A 25,229-nucleotide genomic window follows, 5' to 3' on the forward strand; every position below is an offset into this window, starting at 1 on the left:
AGTTAATACTGTACTTGGAGGCTAAGTACAAATTTATGTTACTCAGACCATGTCAGAAATTTAGGGGAAAAAATAGATTTATGAAAACACTGCTTTTGGGGTTTTTTGTTACTTAAAAATAATATTAAAATTTAGCCTTTTGTAATTTTTTTCAAGTCTCTTAAAGTCTAACATGTTGTAAATGACACACTCTTCCCAATTATCCATTACAAACATATATTGAGCATTTATTGCACATAAAACACCAAGAAAAGTCCCAGGCTTTTAAAATAAAAAGGCAATGTCCTTTTTTCAAAGTGTTTCCAAGTTAAATTAGTAGTCTGATAAATGGACAGAATTTCATAAACAGAATTACAACAGCTGGGGTTAAGTAAAAGAGTTTAAGTTGGAATCATTTCCTTCATGATAACTTTTTTTCCTTTGGACCAAAATGATGATATGATTCATTAATTCAAGAAATATTTGACTTCTTATTAAATGTCTGCCACAGTTCTTATGTTAGGGAAAACAATAGCTTGATAGTAAAATATGCTGGACTTAGAAACTTTTCTTCAAGCTCATTTGGAGCCAAATAAAATAATTGTACAGGCATCTTGAATGTAATTATTTAATTCAGACAAATGCCAGAGCTCTGCCCACATTTGATATCAAAGAATAATAGCTTCCAAAGTGAATGATTTTTAAAGGCTATGTAGCATTCTAAAACCATCAGAGAAGCATCTTTGCCTAACAGAAGTAACACAATAATAATATTGATGATAATAAGTTTAATATTGTTTAGCATGAATTACATACTACCTACTACTAGGCACTGTTCCAAGGACTTTACATGTAATATTTTACAACGCTATGTCTCAGTATCAGCTCTATATCCAATTTATACTTCATAAAAGTTATCTTCTTGATGTTTCTTGAATCTTGTAAAAATAGTCCAGCTGTAAGGCTTTTGCATCGACTCTTCATCCTGTCTAAAACTCTTTTGACCCAGAGAACAACATGGTTTCCTCCTTCTTTCTTTGCTCAATCTAATTCTCTCAATTGAGCTGACTAAAATGATGACCCATTATTCCTTCCTCTGCACATCAGGTATCCCTTACCCTGGCTTGTCTCTTATAATACTCATTGCCATTATAATATGTATATCTTATATATATTATAATATATTCGGTGGGCCAAAAGTTTCGTTTGTTTTTTTCCCCATAAGATGGCTCTAGTAACACTTAGCTGTCTTTAAGTTCATTCAAAACAATTTTGTTAGATTGTATGTTACAGCTGTCAGATCAGCATGCATTTAAAAAAAAGACATCAAAATTGGTGAATTTTTGTGTAGCCATTTTAATACTGAAGATGGAAGAAAAAAGCAACATTTTTGGCATATTATGCTTTATTACTTCAAGAAAGGTAAAAACGCAACTGAAATGCACAAAACGATTTGTGCAGTGTATGGAGAAGGTGCTGTGACTGATCGAATGTGTCAAAAGTGGTTTGCAAAGTTTTGTTCTGGAGATTTCTCACTGGACGATGCTCCACAGTCGAGTAGACAAGTTAAAGTTAATAGTGATCACATCTAAACAGTCATTGGGAACAATCAATGTTATACCATGAGGGAGATAGCCAATATACTCAAACTATCCAAGTCAAGCATTGAAAATCATTTGCACCATCTTGGTTATATGAATTGCTTTGATGTTTGTGTTCCACATAGGTTAAGCGAAAAAGACCTTCTTGACCATATTTCCACATGCGATTCTCTACTGAAATGTAATGAAAACATTCTGTTTTTAAAACAAATAGTGACAGGCGATGAAAAGTGGATACTGTACAGCAGCGTGGAATGGAGGGATGAGATCATGGAGCAAGTGAAATGAACCACCACCAACCACACCAGAGACCAAGGCCGGTCTTCATCCAAAGAAGGTGATGTTGTGTATATGATGACATTGGAAGGGAGTCTTCTATTATGAGCTCCTTCCAGAAAACCAAACAATTAATTCCAACAAGTACTGCTCCCAATTAGACCAACTGAAAGTGGAACTCGACGAAAAGTGTCCAGAATTAGTCAACAGAAAATGCATAATCTTCCATCAGGATAAGGCAAGACCACATATTTCCTTGATGACCAGGCAAAAACTGTTACAGCTTGGCTGGGAAGTTCTGATTCATCTGCCATATTCACCAGACATTGCACCTTCCAATTTCCACTTATTTCAGTCTTTACAAAATTCTCTTAATAGAAAAAAATTTAATTCCCTGGAAGACTCTAAAAGGCACCTGGAACAGTTCTTTGCTCAAAAAGATAAAAAGTTTTGGGAAGATGGAATTATGAAGTTGCCTGAAAAATGGCAGAAGGTAGTGGAACAAAAGGCTGAATACAGTGTTCAATAAAGTTCTTGGAGAAAGTGATAAATGTGTCTTTTATTTTTGCTTAAAAAACCAAAGGCACTTTTTGGCCCACCCAATATATATATTTCTTCTGTTGACTTTTTGTCTGTCTCCCATACTAGATTATAAGCTCTAAAATGATAGGGATTTTTATCTGTGGGTTCCTGCCCCTTAGAACACTGTCTAGAACATAGATTATATTATATAGTCAGTTAGTGAGGGCCTGGGTCTTGAGCACAGCTCTAACTTTAAGGCATTTGCTCTTCACTATATAACTTCCCCATGACTTATATTATTCAACTATATGATTTTGGTGAAATTCTGATCTCCTATATGTAAAGCCACTGAATATTTACTACTAAAGATAATAGTATTAACATTTAAGAACCTTCCAAACTGCTATGAATAAAATAACTCTTAGAAATTAAAGTCAACAATACCTTAACACTGAAGTAAATTAAGGAATATATTAGGTTATAGTGACTTTTCCCTCTATCTTACACTTGGCAATTATACCTGGTAAATCATATCGATTCTAGAATCACACATATCAAATGTCACCAACCCCATGACCATTCCTGATTTTGTGAAAGCTAGTTAATATCACTTTTTTTTCCCTCAAAAATTGTTTTTCCCAATTGAAATGATTTTAGTTCATCATTTTATATGTGTCTCCCCTGATAGATATGATTCATGTTGAACACAGATTCTAGTGTAGTTTCTCAATAAATGTCCAATGACTGGATGACTGGAAGAGTGAAGCTGGAGTTGGAGACTATTGAAAACATGCTTCGAACTAGCTTTCCAGCATTATCACTATGTGTTTTTGACCTGGATTCCTTTGGTTGCATATGACAGAAGGCAAATTCAAAGTGGTTTTATCCAAAAGATAATTGTAGATCATATAGATGAAAAGTTCCAGAGATTTTTAAAAAATCCAAAGTACAGGCACTTAATAGATCCAAATGGTAAAATATTCTCTGCTATGCAATTGGAGACACATGATTCAAGAATGCTCTGGCACAAATATGGTGTTTAAAGGCACTGATCAAAATGAAGCTATTTGGGTAGAGCCCTGGGGCTCTGATATGTATTGAGAGATAGAGTGAAGGAGGAAGATCCAGCCAAAGGAGACTGAGAAGGGGTGGTCCATAAAGTAGCAGGAGACCAGACAATTGTTGAAGCAGAAGCAGAAATGGTCACCATCTTGAATCCGGCCCCTACTTTAGAGCTTTTGACCCTTCACTCTCACAGGTGGCACATGCCCTGACAGGAACCTAATACACAGCCCCACAGAGTAAACCAATCAGTAGCACTGAGACCTTAACTAAGAAGAGTATGGGGAACGTATACTGCATGGCAGTACAGTTACAGTTCATGCCTGAACCTGAGGTAGGGTCAGTCTCAGACAACGCACATGAACTAAGAATGAAGAAAGAAGATCTCACGTGGTTTCTTTTTTCATATCCTCTATTTCATCTCTCAATATTTAAACCTCACCCACATGTCAAAACTCACATCAACTGTTCTATCATAAAAACATACTCAGTTCCTTTAGCTGAAGTATTCTCCCCTTCCACTTCAGTCTCAGAACAATATACCAGTATTTCTCATGGAATGTAACACTTTCAACCACAAATTATAGTAAATATGTTTTCTTTTCTGCCCTCCAGTAAGTATATAGAGGATAAAGACTTCTGTGGCTCTCCCACATAACCTAATTGAATGAATACCTCATAAATTATTGAATTAAAGATAAATTGAGCATCAATCTCTATTTGAAGTGCTTTGTCTCATTTTTCCCATTAATGTTGATAGTTTGGAAAATGAAAAATGTTAGTAACTCTGACATAAGCACAATAAAATACCTAACCCGTAAATGTGCTTTCTTCCTGAAAAATGGAACTTTTTGTGCCATCAGCAAAATAAATGCAATGATATCAAAGAAGTATTGTATAGGAGATAAGAAATCTTCACTAGCTTATATTATTTATTTGACATCTGGGCATCCTAATGCCAGTGTGGTGATGCACGTGGTGATATCAATCAGTATTCACTTTTATAAATGATAATGTACATTAACGTAACTGTATTTCCCTCTCAATCGTTTCAAGTTATGGTCAGCATGGATAGTTGATATATTTGGCACCTTTAACAACTAGGATTATGTACTTTCAGACTTGATAAGTTTTGATAAGGATAAGTATTACATAAAAATATTTTAATCAAATACTATTTTATTTTAAAATAATGATAGATAAATATTTGTAATCACACATGCAATCGCTGATTTTAGAAAAGAGATCATTAAAAACAAATCTCAGTGGTTTAATGATTAGCAATAGATGTGATTTTATAAAACTGTAATAAATCCAGGCATGTGTATTGATTTAATATCTGAGAGTTATCCCTTCTATTTTCTCATGATTACGTGCTTTTTTCTTCAGAATCTGAATCAAAGATAATTAGAGACCAGATGATAATTTATTAATAACATACAAATGGGGATCAGGGCAGAGTAGTGCCAGAAAGACTAGGGGCATAGCAACAACTAATTGCCCACTGTGGGAAATAAATCGTCCTAGGAAACTGAACCCAAGAGGGTTACTGGCTCAATTGCTCAACATTATTGAACATCCCACCTGCGACTTCTCACAGATCAAACATGTAAACATCACTGCAACTCTCAGGAAGTTATATTGAGGCAAACATTTGGAAGGAAAAACTCTATTTATGGTACTGGAAGCAAGTTAATGTCATTGTTTTGCAAAGAAGAAAATTATTTTAGCAAAGAATCTGGAGACTTTCAGATTTTAAGTACTGTGAAACACAGGACAGGTCAAAAGCCTAACCACAAGAGCTGAATACACTTTTTATTTGAAGCTCCATTTGCCTGAAGCTCCATTTCTTTTAGAATGTGATCCCCACCTGAAAGAGAGAGCATGCTGGCATGCCAGTAGACGCTGGGCTCTGGCGGAAAACTCTGCTAGTTTCTGGGAACCTTACCATGTCTCTCAGAGCCCACAATAGCACAGGCTTTCATAGGAGCCTGATAGCCAGCTCTACAGAGAAAATCAATAGCACTGCCCTATGCCAAAAGGTGGACCATCTATTCAACAAAAAATCAGTCAATTTCCTGAGGCATGTCTAGGAATGTAATTATTGCTGAGAAATGAAGCAAATGAACAGTAAAATGTTCCAAATGATTTTAAATGCCAGGTAAAAGCCACATTTTTCAAGACCTGTGCTCTTTTTTTTAAACTTGCGTGAACCTGGAAAGAAATAAATGTCTCTAATGGATTAGCAACTCAGACTCAAACAGCTGAACTCTTTATTATACCATGTGGAAGTATTGACTTGAGATATGTCTGATGGCTGTGATAGCTATAGTGCTACAAAACATACTATATCCCAATTACCTTGCTTACCAAATTCTTTTACTATCTCTCACCCATTGTTTCTTTCTTCTTTCTTACTCCCCTGACTTTCTAATCTCACAGAAAAATGACATACTTTTCTGTATCAGATCTTTGGCACACATTTGCTGTCAATAGTCTACAGGCATTGTCCACTCTCTTGAGCCATCAGTATTGTGGGTAATGATGTTAGTGAGTTTTAATTATTATTTTATGTTTAATTATATGTTTTTAATTGTTATTTATAAAGACTTATCATCCTGTTCTTGTGGTCTGGCACTGGTTTGCTTATCTCCTTGACGGTCATGAGTTCTCTTGATTCAGGGTCAATTGAAAGGCAAGACAGATGCTTGGGGGCTTATTGTAGGTGCTTTTGTTTTTGTTTTTGCTTCCTCTCCACGCTACCACTTTCATCCTGAGTAGCAAAATATCATCAAGTTGGCAAGTTGAGACCTCTTTGTGGTGATTAGTGGAGGAAAGCTTCTTTGTTTCTTAGGTTTTCTTAGTCTCTTCTTAGACCAATGGCATAACTCCTCTTCAGGGTCCCTCCAGACAGAATATTCCATAGGATTCAAATATTCTCATGTATTTCACAAACACTGCTTCTCCACCTCCAAGAGCCCTCCATGCTTCTGATATTGAGAAATCCTAGTGCTGCTTTCACATTCCATGCCTATTTCATTTGATTTTCCTGAAGCAAATTTAATAGACATTGGTTTGAACTGATTCTATTCATTGATGATGTACACATTTGCCAACATTTAAAAATAACTCTACCGGGCTTCCCTGGTGGCGCAGGGGTTGAGAGTCCGCCTGCCGATGCAGGGGACACGGGTTTGTGCCCCGGTCATGGAAGATCCCACATGCCGCGGAGCAGCTGGGCCCGTGAGCCGTGGCCGCTGAGCCTGCACGTCCGGAGCCTGTGCTCTGCAACGGGAGAGGCCACAACAGTGAGAGGCCCGCGTACCAAAAAAAAAAAAAAAAAAATGTAAGAATATAAGATTAAGTGAAATATTTTCTATGTTAATATTAATTTTTCCTAGATATACTGGAATTTACCACCAATCCTCACTGATGAAGTTGTTTGTGAGATCTCCATATGTGCCAGCAACACAGTGCTACATTTTAAGGATACTAAGTTCAGCATAAGTATTTAATCAGTAGATACTAAATTTGTAGAATTATTCTGATTTTCTTTATTTGCTACAAGTAAAATTATCAGGAAAATGTCAATCTATAGGTCCAATCCTCCTCAAAAAGCTTTAAGATGAAATTTAGCTACCCAAATGACTAACTTCTATCTCATCATGCCAAAGATGTAAAATCTGTTATCATCAAATCAGCATGAATTCAATATTTACATGATAAGTGATATTGAGCATTGTTTATATACACAGTTTCATGAGACAAATATATGATGAATCAGAATTCTATATTAGCATGACTTTGTATGTTTTCTAATACATAAGGACCTCTTGATTTATTTTGATGTTGATATCTGACTCTCTCTGACCTCCTGTTATTCTAGCTGTTTCACATGTACTTATGATGCTCTTCTAGATTCACCTCTTCTCTAGTCATTTGGAATGTAAAGGGACAGGACAAACTGGGCCTTTCCTGGAGTCCTAAAGATTTGTAATTAATCATTCCAAACCTGTGCTAGTGAGTACTGTCGCTCACCAGCCCCAAAAGGGAAATAGCTATTTTGAATTCCAAGTTGATGTCTATTTTACCACCCAGTATCTTTCTACCCAAGCCCTGAGGCTTCTAAATCTTCATGCAGGAAATGGAAATAGGAAGTCCTTCTGTACATCTCAAATATCTGGTTGGAGCCAGTGCAGTTTGGCCTATTGGTTCTTATCATTTCCCCAAAGCCAGGGTGACTGGATCCTGCTCTTGCATCTCCAACACTTTGAAACCCCCCTCACTCTAAAAGGACTCTTAAATAACCTAGCTTGGAAGTCTACTGTGGGTCATCTCAGTACAATATGTCCTAAAGTGAAACTCACTATCAATCCTGCTTCTATCTTTCCACACACTGCATTTTGTCTCCTTAGACCTCAAATATTCAACTTGCTGAACTATTTCAGCTATATCCTAAAATATCTCCAGAGATTAGATTAATGGCCATTTCCTTAGATGAACATCCTGATTTTTTGACTTTATCAAGACCTCTTGCTGTCTGCCTTTCCTATACATTTCAGTTGATTTTTTACACTGAATATTACATAGTTGGCACGGTTACAGTTATTGTCCTAATTTCTTACTAGCTGCTATTTCATTTATGTATGCATATTTAAATTTTATGATAAAAATTATGTAGAACATTCAAGACAAACTGTAGAAAAAAAATTAGTCATAAATATCTACCAGAGGTAATCAATATTAATATTTTGCCATATATATTTAAAATATTTTATATATATATTTGAGTTCAACTAATATAGTTTTGTTTTCTGTTTTTCTTTGATTAACATTATAATACAAAAATTTCCTCCGTAATTGGAAATATTTTAAAAGCAAAAATTTATTGCTTCTTTGATATCTAACCTTTCCCGTATGCTTTTCCTTTTGTTTTGTTCGTTTTCTTTTATTGTGTTGGTTTAGGGGAAGGGGGTTGTTATTTTTTATCTCTAATGTTCTTAGAACACATTTGTATAATTCAAAGTAAGGGTCAATGAATATGAATATTTTAAAGGCTGTTGATACATATTGACAAATGGCCCTCCTAAATCATAGTACCAATTACTATTCCCCCCAACAGTGAACGAAATTGCCTGGTGGTTCACAAACTAGTCAATCTCTGCTAATTTAATAGGAAATAAATAGTTCTGTGTTTTTACTTGAATTTCTTTATATTTTTGAGATTTAATAGGATCATTAATATATTTGCAATGAGTATATAGTCATTAGCTATTTTATTACCTATTTTGTAAATTAGGTGTACATGCTCTTTACCCATTTATGCTAGTGGGATCTTAGCTTTTCATATAGTGAAAATATATCATTAGAAGTAGCAAGATTTTTTTGCTTTTCAATAATATTTATTTTACATGGGATACAAAAAATGTTAATTTTATGGGGTTGGGGCTCTAAATTGATATTTTCTATAGACTTATATAAGTACCAGCACTGTTTATCACCTCTCCTGATACTGTTATAGGTCTCTACATGTAGCATATACTAAATAAGTGTCTATGTAGGAATTCTTTTATCTATACTGCCTCTGGGCTATCAAAGCTATTCTTCTAGCTAATGCCAGGATCATATTAGTTTAAGTATTATAATTTAACCATATTTTTCAATGTTTGTTCTGGCAAATTCATATTGGGAAATCACATATGGTCACAATTATAAATATTTGACATAAGTACTTTTGCGTGTATATATAACACACACATATACATGTATACACCATTGCATGCATATAAAGCAATTTTAATCATAATTAACCACTGTTATGTTATATATTGAATATGTGCATAATGTATTAAAATAGTTAACATTTATCATCCTTGTATTTAATTTTAAACACAACTACCATAATATATGAATTTGGTACTCCTGACCAATACTAATAGAAAACAAAATATATTTACATGGAATTTGAATAGTTCGATATGAAAATGAACCTTTAGCTTTCTTTTAAATCATTCTCATAATTAATTCAATTCTCATAATTTGCTTATCACAAAATATACACATTCCTTCTGTTTTAATAATTTCAGTGTACTTCCCCAGTTACTTTAATTTTTTGTGAGTTATGTAATTAAATTAAAACATTAGTCCTGGTTTCTCTACCTTATAAGTTTAATGCTGATAGATGTGATTCAACTTTGGAAAAATATTTAACAGCCACAATGGAGGGAGCTAAATAAATCAGAACTTAAATATTTGGCTTATTTCTTTGAATAATCTCTTCCCTTTTTTTGACCCACTCATATTTTTAATTAATATTACACTTTCATTAAGACAAAGGAATGTGTGAAACAAATGTTACTATCAGAACTGTGTGTAAATATTCTATTTTTTTTTAAGCTGGCAAAATTAGCATCACTTTTTTTGCAACTTTATTTTCTCCTGCTTTTTCTTTTTTACTCCTCTCAAAATAAATTAAAACCTAAAATAGATAAGAATAGATAAGCACAATCAAGTTAGTCGTATGCTCCTCTCGAAGAAGTATTGCAGATAGACTGATTCAGCTGTGAAATGACTGAGAAGGAGAAGTTCAGAGGAAGGAGCCTGTAGTCACTTTCGGCTTCTAGAAATGGAGGAAACTGATGTTTGCTCGGTGGAGGTGTCATTACTGCAGGAGAAACACATAATTCAGTATTTTGTATATTAACACTATTACTGTGCCAGAACAGAACAAAGATAGTGGTTGACTGCAAAAATGAATCTATGTAATTTCCCTTTATTGAACTAGTAAAGGTGATCTTTTCTGTGGAAATAAACAAAAAGACACCCAAATTAAAACAAGCAAAGGCTATTTATTAAGAGCTTGCTATAGCAAGGGAATCAGCCACCAGCACCTGAATTTGGCAGAGACCCAAAGGCAGGCAGAGGAATGTAAAAGCTTTATAATGAAAAAAAGGAAGGCTTCAGGTATGCCCTGATTGGAGGTTATTGGCCTGGGGTAGTTGGAGGTGAGCTAACCAGAAGTGGGTCATCCTATGTGATTGATTAGGCTTCCCCTAGTTGGTCCTAAGTTGGAAGTACAGACAAAAATTAGGGAAACTGGCATTTATTGATAAAGTTCTGACCATTTGAGACAATTACTACAGAGGTTGTAGTTTGCCTTCCTTGACTGGTTGCTGCAGACTTGGAGTCAGAGTTCTATTTTTCTACTTGGTCTGATCATTGCCCATTTGTATATTCATACTCTCACTTTATACATTTCAGTAAATAGTAAGTGCAAGGCTTTTTTCTTTTTTAATAGATCTTTATTGGAGTATAATTACTTCACAATACTGTGTTAGTTTCTGGTGCACAGCAAAGCGAATCAGCCATATGCATACATGTGTCCCCATATCCCCTCCCTCTTGAGCCTCCCTCCAATCCTCCCTATCCCATCCCTCTAGGTCACCGCAAAGCACCGAGCTGATCTCCCTGTGCTATGCTGCTTCTTCCCACCAGCCAACTATTTTACATTCGTTAGTGTATATATGTCGATGCTACTCTCACTTCCGCCCAGCTTCGCCCTCCCACCCCATGTCCTCAAGTCCATTTCCTATGTCTACCGCTTTATTCCTGCCCTGCAACTAGGATCATTAGTACCAATTTTTTTTTTTTTTTAGATTCCATATATATGCATTAGCATGTGATATTTGTTTTTCTCTTTCCGACTTACTTCATTCTGTATGACAAAATCTAGGTCCATCCACCTCACTACAAATAACTCAATTTCATTTCTTTTTATGTCTAATATTCCATTGTATATATGTGCCACATCTTCTTTATCCATTCATCTGTCGATGGACATTTAGGTGGGTTCCATGTCCTGACTATTGTAAATAGTGCTGCAATGAACATTATGGTACATGTCTCTTTTTGAATTCTGGTTTTCTCAGGGTATATGCCCAGTAGTGGGATGGCTGGGTCATATGGTAGTTCTATTTTTAGTTTTTTAAGGAACCTTCATTCTGTTTTCCGGAGCAGTTGTATCAATTTACATTCCCACCAACAGGGCAGGAGGGTTCCCTTTTCACCACACCCTCTCCAGCATTTATTGTTTGTAGATTTTTTGATAATGGCCATTCTGACCAGCATGAGCTGATACCTCATTTTAGTTTTGATTTGCATTTTTCTAATAATTAGTGATGTTGAGCATCTTTTCATGTGCCCCTTGGCCATCTGTATGTCTTCCTTGGTGAAATGTCTATTTAGGTCTTCCACCCATTTTTTAACTGGATTGTTTGTTTTTTTGATATTGAGCTCCATGAGGCAGAAAAGCCTCGAGAAAACTGAGCTTTGCTTTCACGTAACTTTAAGTCTGTGGTCTAGTAGCTCAGAAGGGCAAAATGAGGACACTGAATAAAGAATAGTTTTACTGTTTTGTTATTTTATTTGAGATATTATGATTCCTAAAGAATCCAAGTAGCTAGTATTAAAATATAGAAGTACAAAAATCTGTCATTAATCATAGAACTTGCAACTGAAAGAAACCTGTAAAGTTAAATGTTATATGGGGGAAAAATTGTGATTTAAAAAGATAGAGGATAGGATGAAATTTACAGTTACCTAACAAACCAATCTTCCTTTGTAGATAATGTAAATTAACACTGTAAACAAATTGCAGGAGAATTATTTAAAGTACTTACCAGAGAACAAATTGTTTTAAAGCACCTTCTGGCACTTTAGAAGTTTTTATTAACGTGCAGACCATTAATATGCTAACTACAAACCTTTTCCTTTGTATTCATTAAGTAAACTCCCCTAAGACTATTATAAGACACATCATTCAATACAAGTGTTTATTGAGTACCTATAGGATCAGTTGTTGTCAACATGGACAAAATCAACTAACAGCTTTTGAAAAATAATAATGCTTGTGTCCCACAGGCAAGGTGTTCTAATTTTATTGTTCTGGGCTGAGGCCTGGGCATTGTGGGTTTTTTTGTTCTTTTTCCAAAACTCCCCAGTTGACTCTAGTCTGTAGCCAGGTTTAGAATCATTATATAATGTGAGTAGAAAGCATTTTTTATATACAATTTCTTATTCTTAAAACATAGCACATCAATTCTTAGTAAATGTTTGCAGATAATGAGAATGATTGTGTTTACTGTAGCAAAAAAGCTTATAAAAGATGGTTAGTATTTGGTGAAATTAATTTTGCGTTCCCAAATATATACTGGCATAAGTAAACTGAATCTAACATGTTCAATAACGTTTGCTAGTTGTATCAGTCCTTTTACCTGTGGCATTCATGAAAGAAGAGCTTGTTTTATAATGATCTCTCTGGCCCATTAGAATGATTAAAAGAAGTACGGTGAATCATCATTAAAGTATAGCTTGGGAAATAAACCAACTGAAGAGTAGTCTAAGATAACTTGCCACAAGTTTTCTTTCTGCTTTTGAAGCCAAACCTGGCCTCTGTACCCCAACACAGAATTAAAACTCAGAGAAAGAGTTTTGGGTGAAGTAGAAAAGAATAGCTTTATTGCTTTGCCAGGCAAAGGGGGCCACAGCAGGCTAATGCCCTCAAAACTGTGTGTCCTGACCTGGAGTGGGTAGTGAGGAGTTTTACATTAATGGTTCCAAGAGGGTGTGGTCAGCTGGTGGACATTCTTTTGATTGGTTGGTGGTGAGGTAAGTGGGAGCTGTGGGAGCTAGCATCATCATCCTTCAGGTTCCAACTGGTCTGGGAGCTACATGCTTGTGGGCAGCATACAGTTAACTTCTCCCACCTGGCGGGGGCTTCAGTATCTGCAAAACAGCTAGAAGATATTGTTATATATATCCCTTGAGGGGGAACCAGGACTTTGCTCCAAGGCTGCACTACTGTTTCTTGACTGTTCCTCACTTGTCTCCGCATACCCTCCCCTTCCCTAATTAGCATCTATCAATATCTGAACCTGCCCATTGGAACTCAGGGAAGGCCATGGAGGCTGAATAAAGCCTATTTCATATAATGAAGAAATGGGGAGCACAGAAAGGCTTTTGTGCCCAGGAGCCCCACAGGGTCCTGGTCAGTATCACTTTCATGTAGTTTGATATTCCTAGATCTTAATAGTTGTCTTCAGAGTAAGTTGAAGTGAATTTGTTTGTTTGTGTATTTTTGTGACTTTGTCCTTAAGAAAAAAGGATGACTGCACATAGAACACTTAGATTTGTAGAATTTGGGGGTTAGTTTTTATTTTAGAAATCTGTGAATATGTATGATTTATTTAGTTTACCTCAGTCACTTATATGATCTAATCTCTATTTTATACATGCATTTGAATAATGTAGTAGAATTTGGATCATTGAGTATTTTTACAGCACACACGTTTTAATACTTTAAAACAAAATGTGGTATATTTTGCTACAATAAGGGCTAGACTCAGATAAAGGGAATTTAGTTGTATGTAATTTATTGTGAATAAATTTATCAGACTTTTTAAAACTGGTAACTAGCTATTAGTGAAGGAAGAAAGAAGTGTTCATAACAGGGTTCCCCATGCAAATGTATTTAAATTTTCAACAGAGGGAAGGGAGAGCTGAGCATGGGGGAGAGGTAGAAATGAAAGGAACTGGAAGACATGGAAGAAGAAATTGTGCTTCCAGTACACTACAGTGCAGTAACTGGTGCCCACATCTTACCTCCACAACTTGTTATGAGTGCCACCTTGCGAAAGCAGTTCCCTGTCTCCAAGTCCCAGGATTCTTACTTTTAGGATGAATATTACAATAGGACTATTCAGGCTTGAAACAGGTAACAGAAGGAGAAAGCAAGTGTGTTAGAAAGGCAAAGTCCTGTTGTGTGTTTCTCCTTTACTTTCACACTGCTACCACAATCACAAGACTTCTGATACTAGATGTCTGGGGTTATATTTTCCACACAAAGCAATTCCCTGTGAAATCACGTGGGTGTCCTGTAATTCAGTCTGACACTAAATAGAGTTAGCACAGACCCTACAGGTTAAGGGCTCAGTCCCAGACTGTCCCTCACTTCAGATGCAAGTCACAACTAATAGGTCCCCAGGTTACCCACAGCTTCTCTTTGACTTGGCTACAGATCAAAGGTTCCCATGATCCCCCTCCTTGGATTTGATTATTTGCTAAAACAGCTCACAGAACTCTGAGAAACACCTACTTACAACTACCAGTTGATTATATAATAAAAGATTTGATAAAGGATACAGATAGACAGACAGATGGAGGACCAGGTCTATATGGGTCCCAAGTACAGGAGCTTCTATCCTATGGAGTTGAGGTGTGCCACCCTTCCAGTACATGGATGTATTTTAGGGATTTTTATGGAGGCTTCATCATGTAGGCATAACGAATCATTAACTCCATTTCCAGCCCTTCTCCCCTCTCTGGAGAATGAGAGGTAAGGCTGAAAATTCCAAGTTTCTAATCATGACTTGGACTTTCTGGCAACCAACCCACCAAGGGTCACCTAATTAGAACAAAAGACACTCCTATCACACAGGAAATTGCAAGAGATTTTAGAGATTTGTGTCAGGATCCAGAGTCAAAGACCAAATATTAGAACAAGAGATGCTCCTAGTTCTTCTGTAACTTAGGAAATTACAAGCATTTTAGGAGCTCCGCGTCAGGAACTGTAAGTTAGAACAAAAGATTCTCATAGTACCCCTATTTAACAAGGGTTTTAGGAGTTCTGTGTCAGGAGCTGGGAGCAGAGACCAATATATATATTTCTTATTATTTCACATCAAGATATGAGTATGCCAGGATTGGAACTTGATTAGGTAAGACTAAGATCCATTGATATTTCAAAACTCACCTACCAGGGACTAGTGCTCAGATAGGACAGTTTTTGATAAGTGTTCCTAGAGGGTAATAGGGAGACAGCTATAATCATTGGTGAAGGGTAAGAAGCTCTTTATAGGAAGGAAGCAGACAACTGGAAAAGATTTTAAAATTACTGTGTATAACTATACCCTATTCCAATTTGCCTAGACTACGACTTGGGAATAGTGATTGGATTGCACATATAAATTTATGCATGTCTTGTAGATGGGGATTCCCCTCAGAGTTACTCAAAAACACACGAAAACAAAAACAAAAATGAAAACAAACCTCTTTCCAGCCATTTTACATTACCTCCTCTTGGAGGGTGGAATAATTTTGTGCCTTTTTGTCAGAAGTATGGGGACTGAGGCATATCTCCTTCCTAGTTTTTGCAAAAGATATTTTCAGTTTTAGCCTAGCTTCATCAGGAAATCAGTAATAAATCTAAGAAGAATAAGAATAAAGACACAGATGCAAAAGGTATCGCATTATGAGATATTTTAACAAATGTATAAAACAACACTGTCAATGCTAATTACCACTGAACAATAACCTAAGCTTCTTTTGTTGTAAATATTTGTTACATGTTTAAATTATTTTTAGCATGTTAAAACTGATACAGTGTAAATGACAGTATATTGTGATCAGCAACATAATTGGAATTATTTGAATTTTTTGTTTTTCTTAAAATTACAAAGTGAAATAACCACAAAAAATTTTGAAATCACGGAAATTAAAATTGTCTCATAAAAATGCAAATTCATGAAACACTCCAACACAGTAGCTCTTAAAGATTTTATATACTTTTTGCATTCATTTTGTTTCTCTGCACACTAATTTTTACCTGAAGTTTAAAAAATTTAATATTATACCATATTAATTTCGTTGCATCATAGACTCCACAAATAGATTTTATTAACTGCAAAATATTTGTTGGTCATTGGTTCCTTTAAAATCTGTAGCCAGCCTCGTGCATATTATCTACACCTCACTTTTTGACATAAGTCCATGTTATTATAATAATACCAGTTACAAAAACTTTTTAGGGGGCTTCCCTGGTGGCACAGTGGTTGAGAGTCTGCCTGCTAATGCAGGGGACACGGGTTCGAGCCCTGGTCTGGGAAGATCCCACATGCCACGGAGCAACTAGGCCTGTGAGCCACAACTACTGAGCCTGCGTGTCTGGAGCCTGTGCTCCACAACAAGAGAGGCCGCGATAGTGAGAGGCCCGCGCACCGCGATGAAGAGTGGCCCCCGCTCGCTGCAACTAGAGAAAGCCCTCACACAGAAACGAAGACCCAACACAGCAAAAATTAATTAATTAATTAATAACCTCCTACCCCAACATCTTCAGAAAAAAAAAAAAAAAAACTTTTTAAGTGCAGACTCTGAGCCCAGGACAGTGCAGAAAGCTTTACATTTATAATCAAACTCATTCTTCAAAGCAATCCTATGTAATATAGTTTCTACTATTTATCTCATTTACATCAATAACAAGTTTACCAAAAGCTATGCATTTAGTAGTAGATACATCCAGGACTGCTCTTAATTTGACTACCATGATCTTAACTGTTTTGCAACCCAGTGGTGTCAAAAGGTAAGGACATTTTTATCACTCTTAATAAGTTTTGGAGGATTGTTTTCTAAAGTACTAGTGGTACTTTTCACTGTGACCTTTGAGGGCACAAACTACAGTCTTTTCTCCAGCACTAAGTACCACCAATTTTGTTGTTGTCATTGTTTTATTTAAAATGGGTAAATTATGCAACCTTTTCATTTTCTTCTTTTTTTTAACCAGTAAACTGAAAATACTTTCTATTTAATTAAAATACTTCTTTTTCAGAATTACTCTTTCTGCCCCTCTCATTTATCTTTTGGGATCTTAGTGTTTTTCTTATCCACTTGTATGATCTCTGTTTAAGAATTTAAGTCATCATTTATCCACAGCCTGTAGTCTTACTTCTCTGATCTAGTATCTTTAAGAATTTCTTCCCTAGAGTTATAATCACCTTTCTTGGGTAGAAGGAAGGTTATCTTACTTACATTGACACACTTGGTACATATATTGATCAATTCTGTGTAAGACCTGGCTAAAGTAATTTCATTTGAATCTTCTTTGGATCTGGAAAGATTCCGTTATCACATTTTAATCTTCGGAAGGACAAATCAAAATATCTCTTAAAACAAAGGTCTACAGTTTTGATATTAAGTCCAGAAGGGCTAACCTAATTTAAACTTTGATAATAACAATCTTGTTATAGCTGCATGCAGTCACTTACAGGCTTCCAGGTGCTAAAATCTTATGGGAATGCAGATGGACTTTGTTGAACCATAGCTCACATAAATTAGGTTGGCTGCTATTTCTAGCACATTTTGGTTTCTATTTCTAAATTATCTCTGAGACTTGTAAGCATTTTCAACCTGTACTTTGAGTATTTATTGATTAAGGAAAGAACATGTTCTTTATACCATCTGGTGTCTAAGTGTTATTGTGACAGCATCCTTGGAGTTAATTTAAAAAGAGTAATTTGGGGGATTACTATTCCACTTCAGACATTCACAGAAAAGGAGCTTCAGTTTTAATTTTCTCAATGACATATTAATGAACAGTATGCTCTGATCACTAAACCCCAAGAAAATGTATTTTGTGGAAATGATTTTTTTAACTTACATTGGCCATCTGTATTTATATGAATTGGTCTGAAGGTAATTAGATATTTAGTTATGTTTAAATGGAAATACTTAGTATGGTAATATTATATGGATCATGAAAAAAAAATTTCTCTGAAATAATGAGAATCTATTCTATCACTTTGATTATGATATTACTAAGAATAATAGCTATTGCTTTTCTCCCAGGCACATCAGTGCCAGACACTGATCTAAGTGAATACATATATTCTCTCACTTTATTTTCACAAAACCTATGAGATAGAATCCATTATTATCCCTATTTTATGGCTGTCAACTGAAACACAAAGAAGTTAACTAAGTTACCCAGGGTATTTATTTATGCCATCTTAAAACAAGTCAAAGAAAGCATCAGTACCAAATCTAAAGCAATGACTCAGAAAAAGTAGGAGTGTTTGATTTTATAAGATTTCAGATTTTTTGACTAAACTTTTTAAAAACTATAAATTTGAAATCTAATGATAGGTAAGGTGAGTTAAATTCTTCAGGACTAAAATTTGTAGATTTGGTGTTATAGTGAATTGTATGTGTGTGTGTATGTGCGTGTATATGTACTAATTTGTAAGACAAAAGCCTTATTATATTTTTTCAAATAAAAAGGACTGAATAAAATGTTATTATTTTTGGAATCATTAGTGTATTTTTTGAGTCTTAGAACACTGATCAAGCATTAAGCAAATCCTTATAGGTAATGGCCAATCACAGTGCAGTTCTTGCTTTCCTATGCACAATTCTACATGCGTTTATAAGCTGTGCACACTCAACTAGAAGGATGTTTGTACTTTATTAGGAGATGACATCATCTTTTTTTAACTGCTGAAAAACAGTTGTATACATTTGTCAACAATCTATTATCATTTATTTATTATTTATTGAGTTGGAACTGTGCTATTCAAAATTAACACATCTATGCAAACTTTCCATATTAATAGCTATCAGTAAATTGAGATAATTGTGCCATTAGGTAATACCAATTACAGTGAAACTACTTATGTGTCATTAATTATGTTTAAACTGTGATGGAAAAAAAGGTCAAGGAATCATCCTCATCTCACAAAACTAATAGTCTAAAAAAAGAGGAGGGCAAACTTTCTTTAAAGTGCCAGATAGTAAATGTTTTAGGCTTTTCAGGCTACACATTCTCTGTTACAACTACCTAAGTCTGCCGCAACAGCACAAAAGACTCCATAAACAATAAATAACGAGTGTGACCATGTTCCAATAGCACTGTACTTACAAAAAGAAGTGGTATGCTAGATTTGGCCAATGGGCCATAGTTTACCAACCCCAAATCTGAGTGCTGATACAAACAGAAGCAGTAGAAAAGTTAACATATCTAAGATATTAGTAATTAAGGCATTAATGAAATAAATGTAATTATAAGGGAATATATCAAGATTTGCCAAAGGTTTTTACAGATGCTTTATCTACTCTTATAAGTATTTTAACAATTTGATATACTGTAACTTTGACTTTCAATATCTCTACAGTGAAAATAATTATTTGGCATAGTCTTTAAAATACAAATAGTCTATCTGGAAATAAATGTCACAGTTGCCATTTTAGTGACAGCCAAATTCTCAGATACTTAGTAGTGGAAAAATTAAAGCATTGTCAATACTCCAAAGAAAATATATGGAACATTGCCTATCTTTCCTTGAAAAAGATCCATTGGAATTTAATTTGGAAATACTTGTCTACCTTCGTTAGCATTCCCAAATATATTGGATGTTTATATTGTATTTTCTTCTCCTTATTTGATATAAAATAGACTAGGTACATTCTTAGTAATTAAAGTTCAAAATAGACAGAGTTTAGATAAAAGTCTTGGCCTGCTGGTGTGTGGTACTGTTACTGAGCTCATCCCACAGTTCTCCTGAAATCACTCTAAGTGCAATTTATAAACTATACTGGAAAGTGAATGCATTGAAGCACTAAATAATTTCTATGTTATATTCTGCCATTAGTTTACTTGGTTTCTAGCAATAAAGTACATTATATTAAACAATTTACTTGGTATTTTCTGGATTTTTTACTATGAATATGTGGAAAATTTAAAAGAATACTGAATCTTGCAGTATCCAGAAAAGTGCATGTATTATATATAGGTTGTTTTTTTAAAAATATAACAATAGCTCTGCAAATATATTATGGAGATGCATTTTTAAAATCGGAAAATTTAAAGTTAAATTGGCAGCTTTCCACAAATGATTGGAGAAGTCATGTAAGCATAACATTTTCAATAGTCTGTGGTAAATGATGCACTGCTATAAGAAATCAGTGGGTCAAATGAGCAAGGCATTATTCTCCATCCTAAATTTTTAAGCTCTATGCAAAACATTTATTTACAGTGCTATTTAGAATGTCTTCTGAGTAAAATTTTGCAGGAATTTCTGAGGAAATATTCAAATGCTTACATTTTTATTTGTATGTGTTTTAATTGGATAATCAAATACATTGGCTCATTATATTTCCTACCAAATAAGCTTTTTAAGTAAAATAAAAATAACTATTTAATACAGCTCTCTATTTCTTAAACCCATAAAATACTTTTTAATTTGAAAAGCATTGTGGGAAAATTAATTGTATGCATTTAGGAATTTTTGCTTTTGAAAAGCAAAGCAGACACCTGTCTAAATTCGTAGTGTCTTTATAGCTATATCGAGGGAGTGGGATCTCTTCCTTATCTTGGGCTCTCTTGTTTGCTTTTCAGTTGCTGCGATTGTGGCTGTGGAAGGGCTTCTTCCCTGTGCGCTGTTGCCCATCCAAGCCTAATATGGTTAGTGTTCCCCTCCTGCTTTCACTCCTATGTGCTGTCCCACCTATATGTATTATCGTCAGCATTCCTTTTTTTTTTTTCATTTGTGTACATTTTAATAGTTAGTATTCAAGTTACACTTTAACAGAAGAGTAGACTGAAACTGAGTCCCAAAAAAGAATCTTAAGTGATTTCACAATGGATACTTTCAAATAAAATATGCATATAGCATATCACCCCTAAGTCATGCATTCATACTTCTCTTCCAAGGCTTTTACTGTGGTCCTGATTTAAAGCAGGAAGTTGTAAGATCGTAACATCTGTTTACATTTAACGTGTCACTGTTTTGTTGTTCCATCAAGAGTGAAACCATATCATACGTGGAAGTAGAATGCCACTTCTGTCAAAGTGAAGTCACCTTTTCTGTCTCCCAGACCCATGGAATGACCATAACCTAAGTAGGATCTTCTGTTTTCATAATCATTGTGGATATATGTGGCATTGGAGAACAGAACCACAGTTAATTTTAAATGGTTTACTTAATAGTTTTAAGCTTGAATTACTTCAGATATTAGAAGTGATATTCCTAAGTTGATACCAATTAAGTAAAAAATATGCACATTTTTGGGATCAGTGTCCAAATGGGATAGTCTTAATTATTTACAAATGCAAATCCTAAATATATCTGGGTTATAGCTATGAAACTATAGGCTAGAACATAAGACCAAAGAACACTCTTCACAGATTTAGAGGAACTCTCCTACACAGTAGTGAGCTACCTTGTAAAAAAATGAAATATTCCAGATAATTTCTGTCTAGATTAAAGAGTCTAAATCCCTCTACTACTATATTGAGCTGTTATTTGTAGTCAAAATTTGCCAAGAAAAGAGATGAAATGCATTTTAGAGAATTATAGGGCTGCCTTGGGTCATTTAAAATTGTTACTTATGTTCTCTAGGTGTAAATTAATTTTTGTTGATTCAAAAAACTGTGGTGTGAATGAGAGTGCATGCATGCATAGATGTGAGAAGTGGTGGAATTGATACCAATGATCTTCTGAGAACAAGAGAGCATAAACAAACACAGATTAATAAGATTTGTTGATCTTTTTACTCAATCTTTTGAAATTTTTATATTTGAAAATTTTTTTAAGTTAATATGAAAGTACAGATTTGTTCCGAATTATTTAACTTAGGAAATTCTTGTATGAGCCTAGGGCTTCAGTGACAGACTAAAAACAAAAACAAAACAGCCCTGAGACCTGGCAAAGGCTGAAGTATAATATAAATGGCTTGAAACTGTGACTTTATTTTTTTACTGCTCCATAGAAAAACTTAAAAATGGTCACTGAATTGCTCATTCTACTTGACTCTCAAATTTGGTTATTATAAGAGATAAATCACTGAAGCAGAATAAGCAGAATTTACATCTTGAAAGAAAAGAAAAATGACATCCAGACATACCTTGAACTAAACCTCAAAGATATGGGTGTATGAACATTTATAAAGCCGTGACTTAGAAAGTATTGATGAAAACTAACTTTAGCTGGATCTAAATTGCTTGATTTTTTTAAAAAAATGGTATCTCTTTCTACTGTGTAGTTGACTTCAGGGAGTTTATGAGGTGAAGAAATAAAAGAAAAGAGGAAAAGAGGGAAGGTGGAACATTTTCTTCACAAATCATACACCAGGAAACCTAAGAAAACAATTTTTTTTCTAACATCTTTCTTCAAATAATGTCAGCAATTATTCAATGAGTGTGTTTGTGTGTGTGCATGTGTATTTGTGTGTGTGTGTGTGTATACACAATAAACAAATTATTGAGCCACAAATGTGCTTAGGTACCCAATAAAATGTTAACAATTTGTGTGCAAAGATTTATGGAAAAGCCAGAATTTTTTTAATGCATTCTTAGTAAAACAAAACAAAATAAAGCAAAAGAAACAAACTTTAATTGAGCTTACATAAATTAGACAGCAAGAAAGTTGTTCAAAATTATTAGTTGGGAAGAATGGAAGCTAAATATATTTTTATTGCTCTGCTTTCTCAACTTCCATTTTACAATTTCTAGTCACTATGAGGTTTCAGTTAAAGATACTATTTGCTTAGATTAAAGCATTGGGGAGGAAAAAAAAAAACTTAGGTAGTAGAAATTAAGGGCTAAGAATTTTCCTACTATAATCAGTAAAATACTAAGAAATCTTGACCTAAAATCTTGTCACCTAATTTTGTATGTATAATCATATCAGCATTTGTCAATTACCACATAAATAATTTCCAAGGAACATTCAATGATCATTTGTGAACAGACATATTTAAAATTACAGAGCAGAGGCTAGAGAGACATTTTGAGATTTTGGAATATCATAGTTTTTCATTTCTTGAAAGACCACTCATGAATATGTGTGATTGGTTTTGACCTTAATATAATGCAACACATATACATTAAAATTACCCATTGTAAATATACTGGCTTTTAGAAGTACCTTAATATACCTTGTGGAAATCTCAGGGTCCGAAAAATATAATTTCAAAACCATTGATCTAGATCCTTTGTTCTGCAATTCAACTACATTAAATCTTCTGCAGGGCTATGGAGTTCTGAGTTTTACTCTCAAAGTTCCTGCCAGGAAACCATACTCCATTATTTTTCAAATGCCTGGTGTGCTATTTATAAGATGAAATTGGTAATTACATGTTGTTATCTTTGATCTCAAATTATTTTTCATCACTCTAGTTGCCTACTTTGTTGTGAAATCTTTACACATATGTATAATGTTAATTTTAAAAATATTCTTCCTGCTTTGATGGAAATCTACCCAGTGACGGAAGATATTTCTGTAATATGTCTTAATGAAACCCAGATGCCTAGATTTTAGGCACCCTATCCCCAAGACGGCCTACTTTTTTAGCAGGGGTATTTTTTTATCTGTGATCTTTGACTTCATACCATCACAGCTGGCTTGAGACTCTAGTCATTTTTTCATTCCTCCCACCCTCACCCCATCCATTTTTATAAGCATCCAGTGTTGAATTGATTGTCTTCAATGTAAATAATATATAAATACGTGCAATTTCTAAAATGCCATTACTATTTACCCCTTGATATTCATTTTTGTTTGTGCTTACAGGAACCAATATATATTTATAACATAATGTTGGTTATAAGTTCTTCTGAAATTTCCCATAGTCCCAAAGTAGCTTTTCCTTGCATTTCTTAAATTCAAACATATGTTAGATTATTCCTTCATTCATCAGTTGTCAAGCTTTCCAGTGTTTTTATATCCCTTAGTACTTCTTCTGAGGGATTCATGTGGCAAGTAAAGTGGAGTTCACTATTCTGAAAATAGAGATATTAAATTCTTATTTTGTTCATTTACCTACTCTGTGATTTTTAGAAAATCAACCTCATTTTTTTAGAAATTATTATTATTTATTTTAAATACTATTTAAAATTGGAAGCACAAGGGAAAAACTCTAACTTCTCTCATAATTCAGAGAATAAAACAAAACATATTTCTCTGAACAAAATGATTGTGGATTACATTGAAACATTAATTATTACCTTAATTTTTCAACGAACTAACTGAAAGTTAATTCATTAACTGAAAGTTTCTTGAAATTTGAAGTAAGCAAAGTTTTATTTTTACATACTTAACAGATTATTTCACTCAGCTTCAACAGATTTCTGTTGGGGAGGTATGTGGAAGTGCTATTCCATTTTATAGAGTTAGGAAAAAGACATAGAGAATAAAATCATCCTTATAATTCTAGACCGCCATTTAAAGTGCTGTTGGCAGGCAGATATGAGGCTTGCCCACAATATAGAGAGATAATATATTAAATTCCAACTGAGGGCTTGCTATGAACTGCTCCCAAATCCTTTTTTGTAATACCTGTGGAACCTCAGACCATAGGAGATATTAAGTGGGACTACTCTAATTGAGAAATCCAATGGTCACATCCATGAACTATTTTAAAAATTAGTAGGAAATTACCTACTCTCACATTAGAATAAAATTTGTTGAAAACAGGGAGACACAATACTTACATGTCATACTTTATGAAATGTGTTTTTATATCAAAATTCTAAGGTAATTAAATTTTAACTCAATAATGAAGAGTCTATAATTCATCTTTGAGTTTTCTGAAGTATTTCAAATTATTCAAGTCTTTCTCTTGTTGCTAATTCTAAAAGGACTTGAAGAGGTTATTAATGAAAAACTTTACAAATTCATATGTACTACATTATTTTGGAAGTATTATTTCTAAGGGTTTTTTCTTTTTTATAATATAGAAATTAAAAATGATATATAAGGCATTAAAATAAGAAATAAGCTAACTTCTCACATTGCCATTAATCATAGGGTGGTTAGTATCCTTGGAAGAATGTGAGATGGGAACACAGCAAGCTGTGCCCTCATTTTGTGTGGTATAATCATCACTCCATTCCCCTATCCAAGGAAGGCATGTTTTCAAAAACATGTACATTTTCTTTGAGAAGTATGTCTGAGAATTTTCAGT

The 25,229-nt window shown here is 34.3% G+C and overlaps 1 protein-coding gene across 4 annotated transcripts in view; it reads left to right on the plus strand.

Moving 5' to 3' along the window:
* The window catches only part of EPHA5 (EPH receptor A5), a 330,003-nt gene that overhangs the window by 256,216 nt on the left and 48,558 nt on the right, over nt 1-25,229 (plus strand). For 2 of the 4 annotated variants that reach the window (XM_029235142.1, XM_029235143.1), the window contains one exon: nt 20,662-20,727. The exons of the other annotated variants lie outside the window; for them this stretch is intronic. In XM_029235142.1, coding sequence (XP_029090975.1) covers nt 20,662-20,727 — 66 coding nt within the window. The remainder of the gene's footprint in view (nt 1-20,661; nt 20,728-25,229) is intronic. 4 annotated transcript variants of the gene reach the window in all.

Source organism: Monodon monoceros, unplaced genomic scaffold, assembly GCF_005190385.1.
Source record: "Monodon monoceros isolate NGI ecotype Baffin Bay Population unplaced genomic scaffold, NGI_Narwhal_1 Super_Scaffold_20, whole genome shotgun sequence".
NCBI classification, from domain to species: Eukaryota; Metazoa; Chordata; class Mammalia; order Artiodactyla; family Monodontidae; genus Monodon; species Monodon monoceros.